We start from the raw sequence: 26,164 nt of genomic DNA on the forward strand, positions 1-26,164 counted from the left end.
TGTTTTCCTTTTTTCAATAGTTTTTGTTGTTGTGAGAGGGGCCGAGGACATGTGCAGCGTTCTCCCCAGATCTGTGCCAGGTGACAACACGCACGCACACACCACATTATCTGACCTTATTAAATTTAGCTCTCCTTTCTGTATACGTGCCAGCCAGTCACCTAAGGCGAAAACAGCACAAGGTGGCTGAGAACATTGCTGGGATGTGTAAAAAAAAACAAAAAAAAAAAAAACCTTCCCATCACAGCTAAAGCACATCAAAATATTATTTCACCTTGTCCAACGGTAGAGCCTGTAGTAAAGTAAACAACACAGGCACCGTATGCTTGGAGGCATGGAGGGGGTAAGCGAATTAAAAGAGTGACAAGTGTCTATTAACTAATCCCACAGGCACCACCAGGGTCGCCATGACACCAAGGGATGGACGCTGCAGAAGCTGAAGCGCCGCCATTTACAAAGCTCGTGTCTTGATGCCTTTCTTGGAGCGGGGCCGAAGCGTTTACGGTTCATAATCATTATCTAAACTTATTTCTTTAAGAATATTGAACTTAAAAAGGAGTTGAAGATTTAAAATCACTCATGTGAACGGATTCCAGCGTTTATTTGTTTTTACTGTCTTGTCAAGAGGCAGAGGGTTCCTTAGCTGCTCTGTTCTGTAAATAAAACAGGAAGTGAAAACAGGATGTGAATGTGAAAATAAAAAAAAAATAAAAAAAACACGGCTGTTAAGAGAAGGGCTTTCACTTCTATCTATTTCCCATCAGCTTTGCTATTTATCGCAAGAGCTTTTCAACTGAGGAGCGGAAGCAGATCCAGCAGCAGAGCCGATACTTGTCTTTCAGTTAGACTTTTTAGTTTTTCTTGTTTTTGTCCATTCATCCATTCAAAGTTTTTTTTTCCTCTTTATGAATAACTTCCACTTTTTCCCCATCACTGAGAATTGGCTCATCTGTGACTAAGATATTTTCCGTGTTTGGGGTCACTGAAAGAGTTCGGTGAAGGAAGCCTCAGACCTCAGTTCAGGTGAGTAAACTCATTGCTCTGTCTTCGTTTTAATGTGCTTTGCTGTATTTGTATTTGAGTGCTTTCATGTGCTGAAGAGTTTAGGATTAACCGTGTTATTAATCTACTGTTATTTGCAGCAGAATTCCCAAGCCTTGACCTTTTTACAAACACAAATGTCATTATACTGAGATTTCATGTGACAGATGAAATTCTAGAAAGCGCGGCATGTGTTTGGATTTAACCCTCTGAGTCAATACTTAACCAGATTTAAATGGTACTGGAGCTGCAGGTTTTGGGTCAATGTCTCTACCAGTTTAACACATTCAAAGACTGAAGTTTTTGACCATTCGTATTTGAAAAACACCTCAAGCTAAGTCAGATAGGCAAGGTAAGTTTATTCACTGTACATTCAGCGTTAAATAAATCATGAAAAATCATTGTTATAGGTGTACCGTTCAGCATAAAGACTTTAGTGTCTGACATTTAGTGCAGAGTCTTGTATCACTGCAAACAAATGACTGCAATGATCATGGTGTGTAACACTGATACAAATATGTATGTTTGTGTCTTGAGCTTTTTTAAGAACAGGTCTGGGTCTCTAGTGTGTCCCCTAACCACTTATTCTCCAAGGTTGGGACAATAGCGCCCTCCAGTGTAACCAGATCTCTCTAAAATGTAACAGTATTTATTAATTTTCATTTTAAAACCAGGATTTTGAAAAAGTATAAATATAAATCCCATACCAGACTCGTGAGATGCTACAATCTTCTTTCTGAGGGCCTTGGACAACTCTCGCCAACTTAACATTGTGTTTATTCTCCCTTTACCAATCAGGAAAACAGCAAACCTAACACCTGAGGTGTAAACAGGGCAAACCCCTCTCATAATGCTGAGCAATGATGCTCGAATCAGGTGCTCCTGATGTGATAGGCCTTTTTGTGATTTGTAGTCAGTTTAAGTTGTAATGACTATAGGAATATAGTACCAGAATTAGTTTTTTTTTAAATGCATTTTACAAAAAATGGACGAACGCTCTTTGGTTTTGAGTGTTTGGTTATATCATCTGAGTTTTTCAGTGTTGGTAAAGTTAATATTAAATATTCCTATGTCCAACAAAAGAAAAGCACACAGGCTTTTACAGTATAAAGAGTGATGTGCACACAAAGCTATATACACCCAAAACCTTCCATTATTTTATTTTTTTAAACATGTAACCATAAGTCATTTTCTGACCACTTCAAGACTTATGAATGACTTTGTTTTGATCTACTACAGAACACCAACAGGATCCATTGACGTTTATTGTTGTGAAAAATAATATGTGAAAAGGTTCAAGAAGAACTTTGGATCTCTATTTTAGATTATTGGTAAAAGTTGGCCACATTAAACATTTCTTTACTTTGTGTAACTTATTTTTCCATTCATTTTTGTTTTACTGAAGCCAAATTAAGCAGGAAAAGTTGCAGGAATTCTTTCTTCACCGATTTCACAAGTATTGGTCAGGTGTTTCTGTCACAGTGGCATTAATTCACATCGTCTTGCTCTGTTTATCCAGACAGACGATGAGGCCCTCGGCTGCGTTCCTCTGGGCAGCGGCCATATTGGTGGTGCCGCAGATGTGCGCTTCATCCTCTGACAGCAACGTAGATCGTTCGTCCAAGAACCTGTCGTCTGTCCCAGCTGATCTGCCTTTAACAGCGGAGCGTGTAGACTTGTCACGCAACCACATCCACCAACTTCACACAGGGGACTTCAAAAACGTAGGCCTCCTTCGGTTCCTGAATATGTCCTGGAATGGCTTAGAGCTGATTGAGGCGGAGACGTTTCTCGACACGCCCCTTTTAGAAGACCTGGATCTGTCTCACAACGTGCTGAGGAACCTGTCAGACCAACGGTTCCTGTTGCACACGGGGAACCTCAGAGTGATAAACTTGGCATGGAACGAGTTTCTCAACATGACCCTGGGGAGAGAGTTCAATGCCCTGAGAAAACTGGAGACTCTGACGCTTGGCGCAAGAGCCATCAGCTCGGGGGATTTCAGGAACATTGCTATGGTGAAATTGCACCGCTTGACCCTTTCACTAGAGGAGGAACTGGATTATGAAGCAACCAGCCTGATGGATATTCACGCTGAAAAGATCCAGTTAGACCTAAACGGTGGACAAATAACCCAGGGTGATCTGATCGCTGACGTGTTGTTGTTTTTCGAAGAAGTGGAGCTGAGGAATGTAACTGGGAGCTACGAACAAGTAAGAACACAACTTCGTCAAAGAGCTAACATCACCACTGTCAGTATTTCCATAAGCGTCTTTGAAGTTGATTGGAGAGATTTAACTGAATTGGTGAATGCCATTCTGCACACGTCCATTGCCAATCTGAGTGCCTCCGACGCGGCAATCCTCAATCCCCCGTATGCAGACACCATCATAACAGGGCCGTCTTTAATGGAGTCCTTCACCGTCGCACGAGGGGTTGTAAAGTCTTTCTTCTTCTCGCAGGAGGCCTTGTACGACTTTTTCATCAACCTGCCAGCGAAGCAATTTGCAATCGTCGAGACCTCGCTGATTCACATGACATGCCCAAAGAATCTGAGTCCCATTGTTGAACTGGACTTTTCCTACTGCACGCTGTCTGATTCCATGTTCTCCACGATCCAAGGTCAAGAAACGGTCGAATGCGAGACTCTGAGTAATGTCGAAAAGCTCTCTCTGGTAGGCAACAATCTGAAGAGCCTACAACTAGTGAGTAAACGGCTGCAGAACATGACCTCTCTAAAACACCTGGACCTCAGTATTAACGCCTTCGTGTATGATGGTTCCAGCGAGTGTTTCTGGCCAAAAAACATCACCTTCATGAACCTTTCCTCTGGGGGCGTAACAGATGACGTTTTTAATTGTCTACCGCAAGGGGTAAAGATACTGGACCTGCAGAACAACCAGATTTCTGTGGTACCATCGACCATCTTCAAGCTTGGAAATCTCTCCTCTCTGAACCTGAATGCCAACAGGCTCCGGGACCTGCCACCGTGTCGCATCTTCCCCCAAATTACAGAGCTTCTACTGAGGTCAAACTCCCTCCACGCCCCTTCTCTGAGAAATCTGGGTAGCTGCTCCAGTTTGAAAATCCTGGATGCAAGTAACAACCCGTTCACCTGCAGCTGCCCTCTGAGGCACTTCATTCGCCTTGGCGTTCAGACGGAAAGTGAGCGAGGCCTTGAATTGTTAAACTGGCCAGAGGGTTACTACTGCATCTACCCAGAAGACCTTAGGGACACCAAACTAGAAAGTGTCTGGATTCCTGAGATCTCCTGCAGTCCCAGTCTTCTAGCAGCCACCATCCTGGTCCCTTCTGTGATACTGATCATCAGTGTTTTCTTTCTGTGCCAACGTCTGGATGCTCCCTGGTACATTGGCATGATCTGGCAGTGGACCAGAGCCAAACATCGAGCGAGGGTACGGCAGCTTCGGCCCGAAGACATGGTGGGCATCGAGTTCCACGCGTTTGTGTCCTACAGCCAGCACGACGAGGACTGGGTGAAGAATTTCCTGCTTTTGAACCTGGAGGGCCCTGGAGGGGGGCTCCGAATCTGCCATCACGAAAAGAACTTTGTGCCGGGGAAAACAATTATGGAGAACATCATCACGTGCGTGGAGAAAAGCCGCCGCTCGGTCTTTGTGCTCTCCGCTCACTTTGTCAAGAGCGAGTGGTGCCATTACGAGCTGTACTTCGCCAGCCACCAGCGTCTTTCTCAGGGCTCGGACAGCATCGTGCTGGTGCTGCTCGAGCCTCTGCCTCAGTACCTGATCCCGTCCAAGTACTACCAGCTCAAATCCATGATGAGCCGCCACACCTACCTGGAGTGGCCTCAGGACAAAGCCAAACACCGGCTGTTCTGGGCCAATCTCAGGGCCGCTCTGCAGAGCAACCTGCCGAGTGAACAGGTGGCTCAAACAGAGGAGTGACTCTAGAGTTTATCAAGAGTTGTTCTCCATCTCTTTCAGCCAGATTTGATTGCACAATGATTCCCAAAGTGAGCGTCAGGACCGAACGTGAAATCGTGAATCAAGCAGTGTGGGGTCCTCAGATGAGCAGAAAAGATCACAGTAAAGCATGTTTATACCACAGATGTGAGAAGAGAAATAAATGGTGCTTCTATATTGGCAGTTTGTGTTGTCATTGTAACTCTGTAGAAATGCTTATTAATTGTGACATTGAAGAGTCTCTTCCTGTTTTGTTAAGTTTAGGTGTGACTGAGCTACAGAATATGTAAAAATCTGTAGATTTTGCCTTCCATTTTTTTCTATTAAGGTTGACCATTTATATATATATATATATATATATATATATATATATATATATATATATATATATATATATATATATATATATATATATATATATATATATATGTCATATTAAGGGTAGATGAGAGTTCTATATGCTTGAATGACATAAAATAATGTGTTAATTTCTCCAGATTTAACCAGTCAGATGACATTTAATGGAAAAAAAATCAATATAAACATACAATCTTATCAAGACTCCAGCAAAAACAATAAAGAGTCAAAAAGCATTTGAGTCTTTAAATCAACAGTAACAGCAACACTACACAAAATTTGAGAAGGTTGTGGACCTTGCTGTTCTCCGTCTCTGATAGTCGAACAGCAGATACCCAGTGTAATCCCAAACTGACTGCGAGAAGAGAGATGTTCATATTTTTGAGTTCAATTTACAAGAGTTGGCTCGGGTGTTAAGGAAGGGACTGGATGATGATTATTTTCTCATTGATGCAGAAACGGTGAAGCACGCTCAGCAGATTTTCTCCACAACGCGACACCTGCCTCTCCATGGCCAGGCGGAAATCCTCCTTCACTCCTTTGGTGATCCCTCGAGTCACAGTGTGGTGTCTGCAGGACGAAAACCATAAAATAAAAACACACAAATGGTCAAAAAAAATAAACAAACACACTGACGGACAACAACTGACAATCTGTATGACGGACGCAACAACAGACACGGTCATGGCAGCGACATGTTGCTTCTCAGCTTCCACACACAAATAAGCCAACTTACTTTAGACAACTTATGTTGAGTATTATAAATAAAAACGCTATAAAAAACACGTCCACAAATGAAATGAGATTGTTATGAACTGTAAAGAATAAGAAAAAAACAACCCAAACTGACTGCAACAACACTGACATCATCCTCAAATAACAAGAACAAGTGATGAGCACAGAGAAGAGGGGGGGGGAATGAATTAAATTAATAAAACGGCAACAGGAAATCAAAGTAGGACTAACTTTTGATGTAAAATGGCCCAGATTAAAACTGGGGAGGGGATGACAAGCCTTAAAGCTGGGAATGGAGGAAGGGTGACTGGTGTGGGCGGGATGGGGGACTATGGGAGGAGGGGCCTGGGGTACCTGTCCATTGTCTGCACCCCTTGGAGCAGAAGGGTATTTAGCTCCACCCCCAGGGCGGGGCTAGGGTTCCTAAGGGACAGCAACATTCAACAACTCTGTCAGTGAGGTTTCATTTAAGAGTCTTTTTAACTGCTACAGCAACGAACCAGAGAGAGTTTTAATATTGCTTCATACTTAAAACCACATCCAGTCCCTTACAAAACTATTCATACCAGTTGAACATATTTGCATTTTTTTCTAAGTTACTTTTACAAACTTCAACGTATGTTACTGGGATTCGATCCGATAGACCTGCATAATTGTCAAATGCAGGAAAGATACATGGTTTTAAATTTAAAAAGTGTAGCGTGCCTATGTGTTTATTCTCTCTCAACCAATACTCGGGTATTGGTTGAGAGAGAATGGTCCTGGGTAACTTAGGGTACTCTGGAGACTGAACATTTTGCCCGTTCTTCAAAATAGCTCAAGCTCAGTCGGCTTAGATGGAGACCACCTGTTAACATCCATTTACTAGCCATACAACGGATTTAGGTCTGAACTTTGACTGGGCCATTCTAACGCTTCTGTATGCTTCGATTGCGGCTCTGGCTCTATGTTTAGCATTGTTGCCCTGCTGGAAGGTGAATCTCTGCCAGAGTCTTTTGGGGCATCTAACAGGTCTCTCCTCTACTGAGCAGCATGTACCTTCACATTGACTTTAACCAGCTTCCCTTCTTCTGCTGAAGAAAAACCTTCCCAAACCATGACGCTGCCACCACCACATTTTACCGTAAAGATGCCATGCTCAGGGTGACACATAAGCGTTTTGCAAGTAGGCCTAAATGTAAAATTTTACTGTCATGTGACCAGAGCAGCTTTTTCCCTCCATTGTTTGCTGTGTCCTCCACATCTAGCAAACTTTAAGCAGGACTTTTCCTTCAACAATGGCTTTCTTTTTGGCATTCCTACATAAAGGGCATACATAAGGTCCGCATTACTAAGAATGCTTCTGTGCACATGTTCTTGAACCTGAGCTCTGGATCTCTGCAGCCCCTCCAGAGTTACAATGGCCCATCGCGTGGCAGGACTACTACATCTCCAGCACTTTATCCTGGACCATTACGCTCTCCTTTTGCTGGTGTTCTCTGACAAACCTCTGAGGCATGCCCCGTGCAGCTGTCGTCATTCCAGGACTAAACACATGTGGAACGTATGAAGCTAGCTCTGCTACGTTTTTTTTAGGGGTCTCAGACTAATGGGGGCTGAATACATAATGCATGATTGCCACAGTTAATTTTTCTGTTGTTGTAAAAGCAATGTAAACCATGTACAATTTTCATAAAAACTCACAATTACGCATTCCTTTGAATTCATCAGATTTCCAACAAGGTTTTTTTTTTTTTTTTTTAAGTCTGTGGTTCTAACGAGACAAAAGGTGAAAAAGGTTCATCGGGTATAAATACTTTTGCAAGCCATCGTTCTCCTATCTATAAGGCCGCTCCGTTAACGGTTCATTTAGTTCAAAGCAAAAAAAAAGAAAAAAAGAAATTTCCCCACAGGCCAAGTCTATGTAGCCAATCCTGTTTCCTTTAAAAACATCAACAGAAAGGGGAAAGTGCAGAGTCGCCATGCAAACTGGAAAAGGCCGCCACGGTTGCTCCTTACTTAATCAGCATTCCCTGATTAGGGAGCAGCTCCAACTGAATCCTCCCTCCCTCCGGAGTCCGCAGGTAGGCAAACTCCTCCAGCATGTCGATGTCTGGGTGCGATTATGAGCTTAAAGAAAACCAACATACCGGACATGACAGACGCTGATGAACAAACAGCACAGGCAAACGTGTCTCCTCTTATCAGCGGTGAACCCTATTGCGTTTGCAGGTGCAGATAAGGATACTGGTGACATAGTTGAAGAAGTTCTCATACTGGAAGCCGCCTTGCTGACAGATCTTATCTATGGCCTTTAAGAACAGCATCTCTCCCCGGGGCCAGTCGTGCTGCAGCAGCACCACCACGTGGCCCAGAGACAGGTCGTCACGGCTGTCTGTGAAGGTCCTGAGCTGGTTAACCAGAGTAGGAGAGGGCAAATCGAAGCGTCACACCGCAAGTAAATACGTAAGAAATCAGTTTTTGTAGTTGAGTCGCTTGAAATGACTCGAGATTTCACTAATCCAAGTACCTTAAAGCAAGCGAGCATCAGCTGGAGACAGAAGGGCAACACGGCTCTGCTGGTGCAAGGAAGCAACCTCAGGTCGTTACCTGGTTTAGACAGAAAAGAAGAATTGTTTGAAAGAATAAAAATTTTTTTGCATCATTTCTATCATATAATTGCAGCGTTGGGAAAGTCGGCTGCTTCTCATACGTAAGCTGCAGCGAAAGGTGCTGCCAGCTAGTGTTGCTGGACCAGAAGCCCGACGTATGCTTACTACTGCCATATACTGAATTTAAACATACGTATCAGGATCTTGTGCACAGAAGTCATTTATGTCACTGACTGAGCACCACCTGGACAGCGTTATGAAAGTATACCTAGATTCTAAAGACATGGTTAAAACTTTCTCTACTAGTGTCGCCACGATTTAAGACCCTTTCAGTGAGATGCCGCACACAAAAAAAAAAGATGTGAAGTGAAAGACTTCTCAGCTATGTATAAGGACAGAATAAAGCAGAAAAGCCCCTCCCTCACATATTGCTGCACGCAGACATCTGGCTGAATGCTAAGTAAAAAAACAGATTATCATGGTGTGGAAACACTCATAATAACATATCAAGGTTTTAGCCAGCTAGGAAGGTATTCTTAGGATGATACATGTGGTATTTTACCTGAGTTGTTATCAGAATCTCACACTGGCTCCTGCATAAACACTATCTGATAAAAAAAAAGTTGGATCAGAACCTAAAATTAGTTCACCTCTCCTGGTCTTGGATTTGATTCTGCTCTGATCTTCAGTTACTTTGGTCAGTTCTTGGTTTGGTGGAACCAGTCCGCTCACCACGTCCAGGAGCTTCTCACAGGCCATCTGATTTACAGAATACAACAGAATGCATAAATGGGTGTAAAGGCTGTTTGAGATAAACAAGAAAAACGTTTTGCAATTTCTGGAAGAACAGCAGTTAATGTGCGATAGTTGGTACATAGGCCCTAAACGGGACGGCTGATGCAAACCCTCAGGTTTAAACCCTCTGATTTTTAAGTCATTAAGGTAAAAAATGTCCATTTCCCCCAAAAAGGCCTTAAAAAGTGCCATAGTATGTATTTATTTTTTTACTTTTTCTTGATAAATCTCTTAACTCAGCCCCTCTGAAAACTACCAATTATTCAACAATTTTGAGAACTCTAACCATTTAACTGCTATTTTCATATATATTTAATGTCATTCTTTAATGAAATGTTTCTCAATCTTGGCTGGGGGAACTGTTTAAAGTCTTTTGCATATGTGTGAGTTTAGCAAAAATATTGTCTTTGTCGCATTATTACTTTAATGTAGTGTTTAAAATGTACCACCTTCTTAAGTCATTAAGCCCCAAAATGTCCACTTCCAAAAACTACTGCAAAATTATTAGATTCTTTTTTTTGTTTGGCTTTCTGGGGTTCCATTTTTTAAATCAACTTCAGTCTTGATAAAAGGCTGTTACTTTCATACAGTGTAAGACGATGGCACAATATGTAGAAAATGTATTGTCATCACAAAATCAATAAGAACTACATGGAGAATTATATCCCAAACATCATGAATTCAGGCTCAGCGTGTCGACATGTTCAGCCACTAGGTGGAGCCATAAAGCATCAGATGTCCACACAGATGACGTCCAACCAGATGCTAAAGGTCACAGGGAAGCAGGAGTGTTGGAAGCACAGACATATATACGTAGACGCGTCATAGGGCGCAGGTTCGCACGTCAACGTCACCGCCATATTGTATGTGGCAGAAAAAAGTTGAGTTCTGTTATTGTGAACGTGGATCAGAGAAGATGCCTCATTCCTGTGCTGCAATAAACACACACACACACACACACACACACACACACACGTATATATATATATATATATATATATATATATATATATATATATATATATATATATATATATATTTGTGTGTGTATGTGTTATGAATATAAGAATCAATTTAGTAAATCTAAACATTGTGGTCTTCATTATTTCATAAAAACCGTTTCACATGTGAACCTTTAGGAACAGACTTTTTGGGTGAGTGTTAAAGAGGTTAAATTAATAATATGAGGAAAAAAAAGTCCTAGGTCAATAAAGTAAAAATAAACAAACAAACACAAAAGTGATAATGTTATGAGAAAAACGTCATATTATGAGAATTAAGAGGGAACATTTCCAGAATAGTCAGTTTGCAGAATTATTTCACTCCTGGAGTAATAGGGCCAGGTTAGATTATTTTAAATATTTTATTCTTTAGGAGAATAAATTCAGGAGAATGAAGCTAAAGGGATCCGAAAATAAATTAGTAATATTACAAAAAAAAAAATACTACGAATACAAAGTATATTCAGAGATTAAAGTCCCTCTGATACTGTTTAAGTGACTGAGTAACTGCAGATTTGCCACATTTAACATGGCGGACACTCTGACGCATCGCAGCATAGGCAGAACCCGCCCAATGACGCGTCTACTCTTATATTATGTCTATGGTTGGAAGCATCATGACGACAGTGTAGAAACAGAGGACTGAGAAAATGTGAATTTATCTAAGCTGATATACTCATAATCAAAACTTAACTAGAATATCTCTATTGCGTTGTTTTTCTGATATTGAGCGGCACTACACAGCTGCAGATAAGACGGTCCCCTTTTCTTTTTGCGCTTCAAATAGGTCACTGTGGACAAACCAACAACCACCCGATGCACAGGGTTCTATTAATCGGATGCAAAAGTTAAAAAGTTGAATTCAAAACATTTGTCAAAACAGACTTTCTTAGAAAATGTGTGCCCTGTCCTGCAACAGAAAACCTGGTGGCTTGACCAACAGGAAAATGTTGACCATACTCACAGAAATGTCCATAATGATGCCTGAAGATTAACTTGAGCTTGTAATATAATTGTGTATTATGATTTTCAACATACAACTGGAACTTAAATCTGGTAAACATTGTGTCAAAGCAGCAGCGTTAACCTCTACTGCCACCTTCAGGCCAAATGATGTTTTCTAGTTCGGACACAGTATGTGGAATTTAAATTATAAAATATTCTGCATTAAACAACATATATTAGCTTTATATCCATAAAAAAAACAAATCTGTGCAAAAAAAAGCTATGCAATCAGCTAAATAAACACAAAAAAAAGAATATCTGATGCAAAGCGGCAGTTTAGTGCTAAAAGACGATAATATAGGAGTACATATTTTTTGTGAAAAAATGAACCAAGTCGTGCATGTTAACTGATTTGACTCGACCTAAAGGCCTAGAAGAGTGAGATGGTGTGCATATGTTTACCCTGTACTCTCCCAGCGCGTAGTGGCAGGATGCCTGCTGGATGAGGGCCCTGTGGTGCTCCAGACTGGCCTGGCCGGTGGGGCTCTGCTGTGCCGGCTGAGGCTGCTGCACTGCAGCCATCTGATGCAGGCTGGACAGCGCCTTACGATAATGGCCCTGGAAACAACGCGCACACAGAATCAGTATAGGAACAGACATCTTATAAGGAAAACATGAGAAAAAGAGAAATAGATGTGTAATGAACCAAACCTTTATTTATTCAGTGTAATCAGCTCTCATAATTTAATAACTTTGATCCAGTCGTTACGCAATACTAATAATATTCAAATATATGTCCTGGTGAATTAGTAAATTTCCCTTAATTTTAATATGTTAAAGGGTTTCTGCAGGAATGGATAAGCTAAATTTAAGGCAGTTATGACCTAAAGTTAAGACCTACCTTCATTATGAAAAATAACACAAACCTATCCACCTATTTAACCTAGTTAAATAGGTGGATACCTTAAATCAACTTATAATGCCGTTTCCTTGACATGTGTCCCACGTTTCATGTCCTAAATTTAACCCCTACAGCATCCAGTGAACTTCAGCTAGAACTGAGTGCAGCCCCATCATGGCAAAAACATAAAGAAACCAAAAAGAAAAAAAGTTGGCAATTAATAAAAAAAACAAAAAAACATACACATTTAAGATTTAACTAAACATACAAATAAGCGTGTTAAAAATCTGGCTGTATTCAAATACTGTTTAAGGCCCATAATATGGATTGGATTTTTAAACCGGTGACTTTAAGGATCTTGCCGTAACACTGATATAAAAAATAACATCTGATTTAAAAGTAACAGTTTATCATTACAACTATTTAATTTCTTAAGTTACAAGGACCCAAATCCCAGACCGGGTCAGTTAACAGAGTAAAAACAAAGCTTGCCTGGTAAATAATCATGTCAGTGAGGAAAATCCTGAACCAGAGCCAGCTTTCTGTCTTCCATGCAGCACAGATCTTCTTGAACTCTAAAAAGACAAAAAAAAAAAAAAAAAAAAAGTCAATTTTAATGACTAGTGATTCAACCGTCTTATTGTTACAGTAATATAAATGGTGCTTACCGGCTTCCAGCCCGTCATGCGAGTGAAGGAGGTCCCAACTTTCCCTCGCCGTACGGAAGCTCTCCAACGTCTCTGACCAGTTGGGCATGTCGGCCTTGCTGACCAGGATGTGTCGGCCGCGGCCTTTCCCCAAACCTTCTTCGTCGTCGGAGCTCTGCAATAAGACGCACGGAAAAAAGGAAATCAAACTCAGAGCGTTTACGTCCTTTTTTATTCTTAAGTGCTAAGACCGAATTTTAAAGACATACATGAAGCGTTTTTTGTCTCCCACTAGATTTCAAGTCTGTCCTTACTATCGTTTTCTCTCTGCCGTCGGCCAGTTTGCGTTTCTTATGCGCGTGCTTCAGGGCCGCTCTATCCACCTCCACATCACTGTACACCGAACTCAAATCCTCCACCAGGATCCACGGCCCCGACGTCATCGCACCGACCCCTTTCAAAGAGACACGCGCGTGAACTTATGGGACGACGAAGAGATACGGCACGCGTTAAGCGGTTTTGAACCCAAAGACTGACCCTGGAACAGTGACGGCTGTACAGCTGAGACATAGAGGTAGGCGCTGCGGAAGAGGACGAGCGCAGCACAGATGACCACCTGACTGCAGCAGCGGGACCTGGTTTCTCCCTCCAGACCGAGCAGGTAGCGACACAGCTCTTTTACTCTCTGCAGCATGTCGACATAACTCCTGAAACACAAAGAGCACATAGTTCATGTGGTTCATTCACATTTTTATTCTCAAGAATCATTTTATGTCCAGATGTCTCCAACGGTGTTATTAAATTGAAGCTTTTTTTGTTGTTGCAATTTTATAGTATCAGACGCATACATCCATGTCTGCTGTGGGGGTGGGAAATATGGCTTCAAATCTATGTAATGATATAGTAAAAAAAATAATTATGTAAAAAAAATAATTTAAAATGCTACATTTTTAAGTGCAGCTGGTAGCAACATCCATTAATGGAGCAAATTAGTGGATTTCTTCTTGATACTGCAAAAGCAGACGTATCTTTAGGTTAACTGCATCCTGAGTGAAAGTGTAGAAGAGTAAAGACAAAATAAAGTGCAAGGGTTTTCTTACTTTCTAGGGTTTCGTGTGTAATTTGTCACAAAACTTTCCAGTTTGGCTTCTCCCTTCTTTAACAAAAATGTTAAAGTGGAGTTTGTGGTGTGTGGAGTTTGCTGCTCTTATGAACAAATAAATACAACACACAGCAGGAAGGTAACACAAAAGTATTTTGGATGCTGTTCATGAATATTCTTGTAACACAACACTTAGAAGAGATATCTGACAAAAAAAAAAGTATTGGCAGGACATAAGCTTTTTGATCAGTGCATCTGTATTAGATTGCATCGCATTGGGAGTGGTTTGATACCCAATAAATAAATACATCACCAAGTGATGTAGGGGTGCGGGCATTGCCGCCTCGGCATCTGATTGGTATGGGGAGGCTGGCACAACACTGCAAAAACAGATCTAAAAATAAGTTAAATGTTCTTAAAATTTTTGTTTTTGTCCTTTGATTTGAGCAGGTAAATAAGATTATCTGCCAATGGAATGAGTATTTTGACCCCTAAAATAAGATAATTAAACATACTCCACTTGAAATGAGACGATGGAGATGAATTGTTCCTATTTTAAGTGCAAAAATCTTATTCTATTGGCAGATCATCTTATTTACCTGCTCAAATCAAGGAAAAATACACTGATTTTAAGAACATTTTACTTATTTTTAGTTCTGTTTTTGCAGCATAGGTGATGCTATAGTGGCTGGGGCTAGATTTGGCTCCTGGGGATGCGTAGGGCCTGCCTGGGAGCTGCTGTTCCTGTGCTACACTGACGACCTTCCTCTGTGTGAGGCGTATATAGCTACCCTGGAGTGATGCCTTGTCTGTCTGGTACTGATGCTGCCTTCCAAAGCCGTGTCTTTGCTATTCTTGGGTGCTGTGTGTTGCAGGAGTTCTACCCGTTCTGAGCAACCCCAGATGAGGAACCCACTGACTTACACCCACTCAACACAAAAGGCATTTATCTCTACGCATGCACACACACACCCATATACAGACACAGAAAAATAACCCAAATGGTTGAAGGTCATACAAACACAGGTTTGCCTACGTTGCTGCTGGATTGTCTGGATTTAAAAAAGTCAATCACACAATTAAGATACCATCTTGAGGTATGCTTTTTGTAGAATAAAACAGCCCTGGCTGTTTCTGTAGCTTCTCTATATGATACGCTTGAAATGCTGCAACAGGACACGGAGAGAAAAAAAGATGCATCAGCTGTGGCAACACCTAGCTATGCAAGGCAACCCTATTAAAAGTAGTGGCTAAGTGAAAGGGAGGCTACCTCTGTCCTTTGTCCCCCTGCCACTCGCAGCGCGCACCGACAACAGTGAGGATGTCCAGCAGTCTCTCCCAAGGATCCGCTACTACTGACGATTTTTCGGACAGGCCATCGATCACAAACCGCTGCGAGCCACGGGACACTCCAGGTGACTTTAGACTCGCCCCGTCTTGGCTACCTAAAGCGCACAGGGCAAAAAAGAACTGTAGCAGACGGACAAGGCTAAAAAATGTATAACTGAAGAAACTACAGAGGACCTGCTGATATTTTTTCCCCAAAAGCGTACCTTGGGTCTGCACATCGGCGGAAGGTCCACGGGTAACATAGCCAATGTAGAACTCAGCTGCTTTCAGTATATATTTCTGCATTAGGCTTGCAGGGAGGCGCATATCCATGTTGTTTATAACCAAAGGAAGGACATCACATACTGCAGAGAGGGAAATTTGTGTTAAAAAGGGTATGCCCCCCTGCCCTCAAGGTACTTCAATGAATTTTAATCAAATAATAACTGACCAAAAAGTTTTCTGAAGCAATTGACAGGAGATTCCACATTTTCCGAGGCCTCTGCCTCCAACAACGTCTCTCCTAAATTAACCTGAGGACACAGAGCAGACCATGGAGTGATTAATTACTGACTGCGGTCGCATCTCAACACACACCAGGAGTTATTACGCACCCCGTGCTGGACAACGGACTCTGGGAAGCGCTTCAGGAGGAGCAGCAGCATCTCTGCCTTTTCCAAGGTGTTGAAACACTGCTCAGTGGCTTTCAGCAGCATCTCACACTGCACACGGGCAGGCAGCGTCTCAAAAAGAGCTAGAAGAGGAAACGAGACATCCTTAAGACTTAAACAAAAAAAATAAAAATAAATACAGCTTGAACTTTTTTGCATTTTGAAATATTTGAACCCCAAACTTCAACATATTTTTGTGGGTTTTTATGCAATAGTCCAACACAAAACAATAAACAGTTGTGAAGTGGAAGGAGAGTGAGAACTGGTTTTCATTTTTACAAAAGGGAAAAATATATCCAGCTGCACCCACGGCAACAAACTGCCATCAGAGGTTACCAAATGTGTAAACCCTGTGCAGAATTTTATCTGAGTATATACAGTGAAGCCTCAGAGCCCATTTTAGAGAGGAGTAAACAAATAGCAACATGAAGACCAAGGACCACACAAGACAAGGTCAGGGGATAAAGTTGTGAGGAATATTGTCGAGATTAATGCGTAACTTATCAAAGACAAAAGATTATGACACAGCATCAAATCTACCAAGACCTGACCTTAACCCTAAACTGACAGGCCAAGGAAGGAAAGCATTAATCAGAGAACTGCCCACAAATCTGATGAAAACTTATAAAAGATCCCCTACTTGCCACAAGCCAAGAAGGGGACACGGCACACAGTTGGGAAAAATGTGAACTGGTCAGATGACACCAAAACTGACCTTTCAGTCTACATATGAAACATTATTTGAGGTGGGAAAACTAACATTGCATATCTGAACACCATATCCCTATGGAGACGGCAGCATCATGTCGTTAGGATACTTTTTTCACTGGGGACAGGGAAGCTGAGTTGAAGGAAATAAGGATGGATACAGGTTCTCTGTAAAATTACGGGACAATCCTGATAGACACAGGAAAAAAACATGATACTGTGGCAGAGGTTCACCTTCCAGCAAGACAACAACCTGATCGTAAAGCCAGGATTAAAACGGAACGATTTGGGTCGAAGTGTATTTGTGTGTTTGAATGGCCTAGTCAAAGTCCAGACCTAAAATCTAAACAGGAATGTATGGAGTCACGCTTAAAAAAATCATGTCTGAACTTGAGCTATTTTGCAAAGAAAATGAGACATGTTTTGCTTTCAATCAGATGGAACTGCCATAAACCCAAAACACAAATTCCTGCCGCACTTTTCCGTATTCAGTGTAAAAAAAAAAAATGAAAACCATCCATCGATCTCACAATCGTCCACATTTATTTCTGTTAATGTCACACACACAAAAAAAAAAAAAAAAAACAATAATAGACATTGCAGCTTATTGTGTTAGCGTGACAACTGATTTGACTGTTTTGCATAGCATCGCTCTCTCACCTCTTAGAAACTGCGCCTGTTTGTCCTGAGAGTCGCTGCGGAGGGCAGCTGTGATGACGCTGATCTCACGCCAGACGACCGGCTGATCTGGAAAGTTTATAAACCTATCGGGTGAACACATGATTGGCAACTTTTACCACGGGCTCGCTCGACGTAAGGGGGGTGGTGACCTGACTTAAATACAGTAACTCACATGTCATACAGGAGTCTCCCAGCCGAAGCTGTCCTCTCTGCGTTGCGTTCAATGCTGTACATTTCATACTGTAAACAAAAACAACAACGAGAGAACCAAGCTGCTAACCAATCGTGGCAGAGCTACTTTCTATTGGAAATGGATACTTGATGTTACCTGTATGTTGAAATCTGTTGGGTAAAGTGTTCTGGCTGTTATTAGCCAGGCTTTGGCCGCGCATGGATCATCGGAAACCAATTCCCGGGCCCTTTTAACTAAAAACTCACAGTCTTTTTGCGCCGACATGTCATCAATCAATTGTCTTTATTTAAATTAGTAAAATGAACAAAGAAAGAAACCACACAAGCGGTCAGGACCGACCTGTAAAACATGTGGTTGCTTCATATGCTCGTCAAGGACTGCATTACTGACTGATAACGAAAAGACGGCAGTTCTCTGCAAAATATTATTAAACTGCTAGCAAAGAAACGTTATTTAGCTATCCAAATTTAAAGTTGATATCTTTACAACCACTAGCCATACAGTAATACGCGATTAGAATTATATCTTGCATAAATAATGCAAGTAAATACTATAACCATACACAAAAAGAAAATAGTAAAACCACCGTGCGTTAGCCAAACACAGCTAGGCTAGCTCTCTGATTTACTCAGGCTAACATCTTCTTCTGTTTGTTTAAAGACGGTTGGCATCGTTACCGAGAGCTCATTACCGCCACCTTCTGCCCAAATTCAAATCGCACCCTTTTTGACTCGATTTTACAGTTTGACGTCATCCACATAGAAGCGATTTAAAACTTCAGTTTAAAACATTAAACAAAATTAAACCTAATGTAAAGAGAAATACATTGATTAGACAAAAGTATAGATATTAATATATACAAAAATTGATATATAAACATATAATCAGGGGGCTATGTCTACAGCAAACAACTGAATAGGAAAATGAAAGTAAAAATGTAAATGAAAAGATAAGCAAATACAAAAATATATACATACATCAGTGACTGCTAATAAAGAGACTAGTGACAAAATAGCATGGACAGTTTTAACAGCATTAATATTATTGATAATATTATTAGACATTAAAAAAGAAAAAGCTGTTCTCATAAGACTTTAACAATAATCTTGCCCTGCATTATATGAACCATGAGGAACCCTTTTAAAGGAAAATCCTATGTTTCTTGTCTTGTGTTATTTTTCAACCTCCCCCTATGTGTTTCAAATTTGCAATGGTTCAAAGATGCAACACGGATTTCCCATCACAACATACCTTTCCCAAACCTGTATGGTGTCAATTGTACAGTGCTCCAAGCCTAAATAAGTTAGTATCCTTCTTGAATAACACTGTCACCAATCTGATTTAAATATTTTGATTCTTTACTGATTCATAACAGGACGGCCCTGGTTTCAAACGTCAGTCTCTGCCTTCACGTGCAGAGTTTTCTTGTTTACACTATGCATGCATTTTTCTTTTTTTATTTGCTAGTGTGTGCATGCACACACCATTGGCTCCCTTGAGTCTCTCTGTGAACTACTGAACAGCTTTATTCACTGATTATTATTAATTGCATGCGGGTGGAGTGCATTGACCAGTTATGCATGTGTTGTTCTATCTATCACGTAAGACTGCTCCAAAATTCATCGAATATTATGGTTATAATGTGCCAAAATGTGAAACATTTGAAGGGATATGATTACTTTAGCATGGCTCTGTTTTTACACACAGCTTTGGTGCGTTTTTTCCATCTGTATGTGAATGACCTCAAGTCATTACATAATATGAAATTCACCTTACAGAGAATTTGTAACTTTCGATTTGCTTATTGCTTCCAGTACACACCAATATATCCATAAACTATACAATTTGTGTATGCTTTCCCCCCACGGTTTGAGGATGAAACTAAAAATCGCAAGGAAGCGCCCATTCTGCGCTGCTGCTGGAACGTTGCCACGGTTACGTCCAGTCTTGCTTTACGGCACGCTCCTGTCGAGCAGATCTGCCGTCAGTGTTATTGACGGCTAGCCAGGTTGAAGTCTCCGAAACAGCGCGAAGAAACACATAAACACACCAGACCCGTTTAGGTTAGTCGAAAAAGCCCCGCGCATGTAACAGCGTTATTAAATGAGTTTAATGAGTTTCGAGACGTGTACAACGTTTAACTCAAAACCTGTGCTAGCTCCAACGTCGACACAGTGCGCACGCGCAAACGCTTCAGCGCTGTCACGCACTGTCGCCGTAGCTCCAGACACGACCTACACCGAGTTTACCCCCTGCAAAAAAAAAAAAAAAAAAAAAAAAGAACAACAACCCGCCCTTGCAGGTACGGGACAGCAAGCGATCGGAGCACGTAGCAGGTGAACACTCATTTGTGATCTTAGCCGGAAGGAAGAGGCTCCTTTCCTCACTGACACCGAGCAGCTGGCAATGCATCGGGCTCTCCAAAACAGCCTGACCATTTCGTCTCTGTAACCAGCCAAACCTAGCATGCTTAGCAGGCAGGTGTTTGATCCGTGGACTGCTGCTACCTCTCTGGACGCTGTCCCGATATCTTCTGAGTATGTATTGACTGCAAATCTGGCTCGTGCCACAAAAAGGTGGGCGAGGAAGCAGCAGTTGAGCTAGCTCGTGTTGCTAAGTACCCTTGCGTTGTTTTTGTGCGCTTATTTAAGCTGTAAGCACGCTAGCTGATCATTATTATAGCTATTTATGCCTCGTAGACACACACACAAAGAATAATGACTAATGTTTTCGGGGTGTTGTAGTCGCGAAATGCTTTCTTTACGCGCGTGAGAGGAAAACAAACATGAGCGGACAGGTTGGTGGATTCCTAAGGAGTAACACTTATTGTGTAGAGTGCATGTAGATTAAAAGATTTAAGTGTGGCAAACTATCTGGGTGTTGACTCTGATTCAGTTTGTTAGAATCAATCCCAATCCTTCTCTGTCTGCTTGCATTAAAGATCAGAACTGCGGGGAGATTTATACCCGGATATTCAAAGTGAAACAGGTAATCCGTTTAAAAAATAGTATGATAGATCCATTTAGTCAGGCTTCTTTCCATAGAAATACGGCGTTTGAATAAATGGCAACTTTTGGTTGGAAAGTTGCAGCCAACTGTTTATATTGCAATTCAACAATTGCAATATAAACAGTGCGGCAGGTAACTGTTTGAAATTCAAATTGGCCTGTATTTGTTCATGGAAAGTACACATTTGCAGGGCAAAACAAAATACTGTGTCATGGTTACTAGTAGTAACCCGCATGTCCTTCTGAGCGTGTAAAGTTTTCTGGCTTGACGTCTTTGCTGTTCTTTCATTATCTTTATTTGCATAATTGGATTATCATTCTCAGGCGCGCTTGTTTGTTTTCTACCCCAGCCGATTTGCTACTTCTGTCACAATGGTTTGTAGAAAATTTGCTTTAAATGTTAAAGCTCGTGCCACTTTAACGCTGTATAAATGTGCCGCCTATGCGTAGATGAATTTTTAATCGTCGTCCTAGCCCTTCCTGTGAATTTGACCCTAACTTATCAGTCTGCTGTTGTGTAATATTCCTTATCAGCCGGCCGCCGAGGCAGCCTGTTTCAACAGGGGCTAGGTGGGTGGTTGTAGCAGTTTTAATCTCGGTCAGATTACGTTTGACACCGAAGTCAAACGTAATCTGGCTCTCATTACCGGGTCTGCAAAGAGAAACGGATCTAATAGATCACATAGAATGTAAAGCAGTGGGTGAATTGCATTGATTTAGGACCTGGCGCGGATGGAAATCAATTGAGTTGGTATATCAAATTTGTTCCAAACCCAGTGGGATTGCTTTGAGTTAAATCTCTTCATTGTAGCTCTGGCTGTATATTTCTGATTACAGATTGGAGAGGCTGCGAGACGCTTAGCGGAAGTTGATTTTCCCGTAATTAGCTTCCGCCCATCTACCCTATCGACTCTGACCTGCTTCCCAAATCCTTGTCCCGGCATGATGCAGCCACCACCGTGTTCAATAATTAATACTGTCATTGCCTGGCGTGTGAGTTTAGATGGATGGTTGTTTTCAGAGCACAAAATCTAGAGCAGTTCAAGGAGGTTGAATATTTTAGCAAGCCGCCGTATTTACATGGGTCTGCCGGAGACTTAAAAAGCAAATTTTTTTTCACACATTTTTAATTGCTGTAAATGCCAACATGTTCTAATTTCCGTTTCTAACCCCGTTTCCCCCAGTGACGTCCAGAGCTGACGCGATGCTGGGGGATCAGGCCGTGCACTGAGCCTCTCATGGCCGTCAGCACCATGGACTCCGAGTCAACCCGAACGCCTCCACCCAGGGCTGGCCTGACCAAAGGGGGCTCCTCCCTGCTGCCTGCTGGGGTTCTCAGCGCCAAGTTGGGCCCTCAGGGAAAGCACTATGTCTGTGGCTCCATGGCCGCCTTCACCAACATCTTGGTGACCTTCCCCATCCAGAAAGTCCTCTTCCGCCAGCAGCTGCACGGCGTGCTGGTCGCCGAGGCGGTGCAGCAGCTGCAGAGGGACGGGCTGAGGAACCTGTACCGGGGCCTGCTCCCGCCGCTGCTGCAGAAGAGCACCACGGTGGCCATCATGTTCGGCCTGTACGAGGACTTCTCCAGGGTGCTGCACGACCGCGTCGGCGGCTGCGGCGCGCCGGAGCTGGCCACGCGGAGCTTCGCCGCGGCGCTGGCGGGGACCGCCGAAGCCGTCCTCACGCCGTTCGAGCGCGTGCAGACTCTGCTGCAGGACCATCGGCACCACGGGCGCTTCAACAACACCGCCCACACCTTCCGGACACTCGTGACCGAGCACGGCGTCAGGGAGTGCTACCGCGGCCTCGTGCCCATACTGCTCCGTAACGGCCCCAGCAACGTGCTCTTCTTTGGCCTGCGGGGCCCCATTAAGGAGCTGCTGCCAGAAGCCACTAACAAGGCGGGGCACTTGGTGAATGATTTTGTGTGCGGGGGGGTGCTGGGGGCGGCCCTCGGCATTTTGTTCTACCCATTAAACGTGGTCAAGTCGCGGGCTCAGTCTCAGGTCGGTGGAGCCTTCCAGCCTTGCCGGGAGGTGCTGCTAACGGTGTGGACGGAGAGGGGGGGCAGCGTGGCCATGCTCTTCAGAGGAGCCCATCTCAACTACCACCGCTCGCTGATCTCCTGGGGGATCATCAACGCCACCTACGAGCTGCTGCTGAAGCTGCTTTGAAAGGAGGAACGGAGGAGGAGGAGCTTCTAAAAGGGATGGTCGAGCTGAAGAGAGGAGAGAGAAATGGCAAAGTTGATGTCTGGCTCTGTTATTCCAGGACTGAGAGAGAGAGAGAGAGGGGGAAGAGAGGGGCCAGCTGCAAGTGTAAGAAACAGCCTGCCATTGTTGTTTTTTTATTGTGATAAAAATCAAGATGCACACTTCAGCTTCCACATAATCTGTGCCAGGGTCCAAATAGTAAGCCCTTGTTCCGTCTGCGTGCGCAGGAGAGTGTGTTGTTTTTTTTTGTTTTTTTTTTACAGCGTCACGTAATTTCATTCACTGTTTCGTAGGAAAATCTTTTTCTCTTTGTGCCGTGGAGTTTTGAAAATGGCATCCCTCCGATTTCTCACCCGAAAGCTCTTCCTGTGTCACTCTGTGATCTTCTGACACCGAAACACTTTAGTGCTTTTGACCATTGAATTGTCCGGAGGGTGTTCATCAAGAAGAGATTCATAACACTTATTTCTCTGTTTTTTTCCCCCCACTGGCCACTTATTTAAAGCGTTTGCTAAAAAAAAATATTAAATTATTAATCTCTGAGAAACTCTTTGCTTATTTTTTTAAATCGGCAAAAGTAGGACACGACAGATTAAAGTGTCAGGTTCAAAACTAGAGGCGCACCGGTTGATCGCCCAGTGATCAGAATATGACAGTTTTCTCCACATCGGCGGGTCAAAAAAGTATTTCCTTTTTTTCATTAAATGCATTAGAACTAAGAAATTCCTCCATTTTCAGTGTATAAACGCATCAACTAACAAATTGCACTATGACGTAAAACTCCGCTACAGGATAGCAACACATGCCTCAGAGCATCAACGGGGGGTGATCTTGTAATAACTTCAGAACTGCTCTATCAAAGAACCCATATTTCTTTGTCATCTTGTGTCATTTTCCTCTGGAGGGGGAAAAAAAAGGAGAAAGAAAGTAAAAAATCACTTAAAATGTACATCATGAGTCCAGAGACTTGTATCGACGAGGTTAAGACTGATTGCTGGATTCCTAGATAGGACTGTCTGTTCTCACACGGGTTGTCAGTGGTTTATTTCGACTTGTCTTCTGAAGTGCCACAAGCGGTATGTCTTTGAAATTAAACCATCCACACCCATTAATTAGTTGAACGTTGGAAAACAAAACAAAGTGCTAATGGACCTACATTTCCCCCCATACTACTGCCATTATCTGACTCTTAAACCCTCCCTTGTTTTGCCCTGCTGATATTTTCTCCTCTCTCATGCTTGCTCTCCTCTCTGTACGTAACATCTGTTGACATAATGGGCTCAGATTTCAAGCTTGAGTAGCTGCAGCCACCACACCGCAGTTGTGAGCGTGTCGGACAGCCCAAAGAGGAAAGGCACGTTGCTCGGGACATTTGAGAGACTGAAGATTAATGGCGAGGGGGGGGGGGACATAGGGTAATGTTCAGTGGCACAAAAAGCTCAAGCTGCCATGTAAAACGGACCGTTTCAGACCGTCTGGTTTTCTTCTTTTTTCTTTTCTTCACAGCTGAAGATGTTTCAAGTTACAAGAGCTGTTGCTCCTTTTCAAAAGAAAGCTTTTGTATTCCAGTTTTGCAGAAGAGCGTTCCTCCCGATGCTGTTCAATGACTTCGCTTGTGATTGTTCTGCGAGTCGGTGCATTACTGTAAAAGTGTAAAGTTGTTCACTGCAGCCGAATCAAATCTTTATCAATAAAAAAGTCAAACGATCTGTCGCCGTTGCTGTTTCAGGATAAACGGGAAGGTGGTTCTATTGAAGAAAGAAACGATAAGGAGACATGGTGCCTTGCTAAAGTACCATCGCCTAAAAATGTTTTGTGTGATGTTAAAACCATTAATCTCCACTTATTTTAGTGGAAATAATGTGATGGAGCGAGATAATTGTGAAGTAGAATGATCATGTACATAACCTTTTTTTTTTTTTTTTTTTAAGAATATGAAGCATTCATTTGTGGTGTGGGTAGCAGTCCTGCTGGAAGGAGGACCTGCACCACAATCTCAGTTCTTTTGAGGCCTCTAACAGCTTGTCTCCTGGTAAAAAAAAAAAAAAAAAAAAAAAGCATACACAGAGCATAGCGTTGCCACTGCCGTGTTTTAACCGGGTATGCTGTGTTTAGGATGCGTTAGTTTTTTGTTTTTTTTTGCCATGCAGCGGGTCAGACCAAAAGGTTTATTATTGATCTTATCTGACTGGCGCATCTTCTTCCACATGTTTGTCACTTTGGGGGGAGATGGGGTTGGATTATGAGAGTAAAGTAGTGTTCTTATAAGAATTGTTACAACAAAACATAAAAAGCTCCGCTTTCCTCTGCATTTAAAAAGAATGTTAAGCATCTTGTAAAGTTATACTTGGGTATCAGTTCCACAAATAAGGAAGTGCTAATTTTCTTTAGCACATCAGCATTAAATCATCTTGCGACCCCAACTTTTGGTAAACCCTTGGTCTAAGAGACGCTCTCCTGTCATTTCTAGTGGACATCTGTTTTAGGAGCTTTGCAGTCGGGCCATACCCTTCTCATTTTCACATGATGGATTTAACCAGTGCTCTGTAGGATATATAGTGCTTAGGATGCTGTTTTTTAACCTGACCCTGCTTTACAACCCCATCCCAGACCTGTCAGATGTTTTCACTTATCTCAACCAAACCTACACACGTTTTGGACTCTCGCTACTAATTAGACGAAGTCTTCTAAAGGATTTATTGCGGGGTATGGCGGTAAAGTGGGCTAAATACATTTGCATACCATGCGTTCAGATTTCTGCTTGGAAAGCATTTTAAATCCCATCCCCTTGTTTTCCTTCCACCTCACGTTAACGCGCCACTGTCTGTGATGTAAAAAATTTGGGCGGGAATGTGAAAAAGTTCATAAAGGTGCTACAAATACTTTTGCAAGCCGCCTGAAAGAGCTAGTTATGTAACACTGTCGGTCGTGCATCATGAAACTAAATGAACGATTCTTGTATTGTCATGACTTGTATGCCAACCCTTTGTATCCACTGAGGCTCTGTGCGATACGTCGCCGGTCCGACCTGCCCTCTGCCTGAGGTGCACTCTAATCCCTGCTTTCCGACCACTCCCACAGCCTGCAGCGCTGTGCAACCATGTTCCAGAGAAAAGATAAATGAGACTTAGCACTCGCTTGTGGCACACTAAAGTAGTGTGACTGCGATAATTGTGTATCATGCCGTTAATCACTGAAGTAGCTCTGGCAGCGAGACCGATCGGATGATTGTTACTTTAGATTACCGCATCAAGGAGTCAGACAACAGACACAGAGGTCAGATTAAGGACAATCTGATGTGA

The 26,164-nt window shown here is 42.4% G+C and overlaps 3 protein-coding genes across 16 annotated transcripts in view; 2 read left to right on the forward strand and 1 right to left on the reverse strand.

The window, feature by feature from the left end:
- tlr1 (toll-like receptor 1) overlaps positions 1–5,168 on the forward strand; it is a 55,206-nt gene extending 50,038 nt beyond the window's left edge. For 2 of the 3 annotated variants that reach the window (XM_036127492.1, XM_036127493.1), the window contains exon 2: positions 2,561–5,168. In XM_036127492.1, coding sequence (XP_035983385.1) covers positions 2,568–4,967 — 2,400 coding nt within the window. In that variant the 5' untranslated portion in view covers positions 2,561–2,567 and the 3' untranslated portion in view covers positions 4,968–5,168. Of the gene's footprint in view, positions 1–556; positions 1,024–2,560 lie in introns of those variants that run through there. The other variant, XM_012882182.3, reaches the window with a different exon arrangement.
- A 395-nt stretch (positions 5,169–5,563) lies between these two features.
- ints10 (integrator complex subunit 10) lies at positions 5,564–18,303 on the reverse strand. 6 transcript variants are annotated; one of them, XM_036127495.1, is made up of 18 exons: positions 17,777–18,303; positions 17,621–17,688; positions 17,428–17,531; positions 16,003–16,142; positions 15,840–15,921; positions 15,613–15,753; positions 15,330–15,504; positions 13,495–13,664; positions 13,227–13,411; positions 12,979–13,132; positions 12,803–12,885; positions 11,872–12,027; positions 9,319–9,427; positions 8,587–8,666; positions 8,305–8,467; positions 8,076–8,169; positions 6,432–6,500; positions 5,564–5,912 (listed from the first exon to the last, which is right to left on the reverse strand). In XM_036127495.1, exons 1-18 carry the CDS (start codon positions 17,903–17,905, stop codon positions 5,756–5,758), a joined length of 2,259 nt encoding a protein of 752 aa, XP_035983388.1. In that variant the 5' UTR covers positions 17,906–18,303; the 3' UTR covers positions 5,564–5,755. The 6 variants fall into 6 exon arrangements, with proteins under 6 accessions (XP_035983388.1, XP_035983389.1, XP_035983387.1 ...); XM_036127496.1 differs by having other exon boundaries at positions 13,272–13,411; positions 17,777–18,302; XM_036127494.1 differs by having other exon boundaries at positions 13,272–13,411; positions 15,330–15,753.
- Positions 18,304–19,798: 1,495 nt separating this feature from the next.
- Positions 19,799–24,571, forward strand: slc25a51b (solute carrier family 25 member 51b). Of its 7 annotated transcripts, none has more exons than XM_021308440.2 (3): positions 19,799–19,977; positions 20,583–20,629; positions 21,834–24,571. In XM_021308440.2, exon 3 carries the CDS (start codon positions 21,888–21,890, stop codon positions 22,821–22,823), a length of 936 nt encoding a protein of 311 aa, XP_021164115.2. In that variant the 5' UTR covers positions 19,799–19,977; positions 20,583–20,629; positions 21,834–21,887; the 3' UTR covers positions 22,824–24,571. The 7 variants fall into 7 exon arrangements, with proteins under 7 accessions (XP_021164115.2, XP_012737628.2, XP_012737627.2 ...); XM_021308438.2 differs by lacking the exon at positions 19,799–19,977 and adding an exon at positions 19,984–20,178; XM_012882174.3 differs by lacking the exon at positions 20,583–20,629 and having other exon boundaries at positions 19,799–19,943.
- The last annotated feature ends 1,593 nt before the right edge of the window (positions 24,572–26,164 follow it).

This window comes from Fundulus heteroclitus, chromosome 23, assembly GCF_011125445.2.
Source record: "Fundulus heteroclitus isolate FHET01 chromosome 23, MU-UCD_Fhet_4.1, whole genome shotgun sequence".
Taxonomy (NCBI): domain Eukaryota; kingdom Metazoa; phylum Chordata; class Actinopteri; order Cyprinodontiformes; family Fundulidae; genus Fundulus; species Fundulus heteroclitus.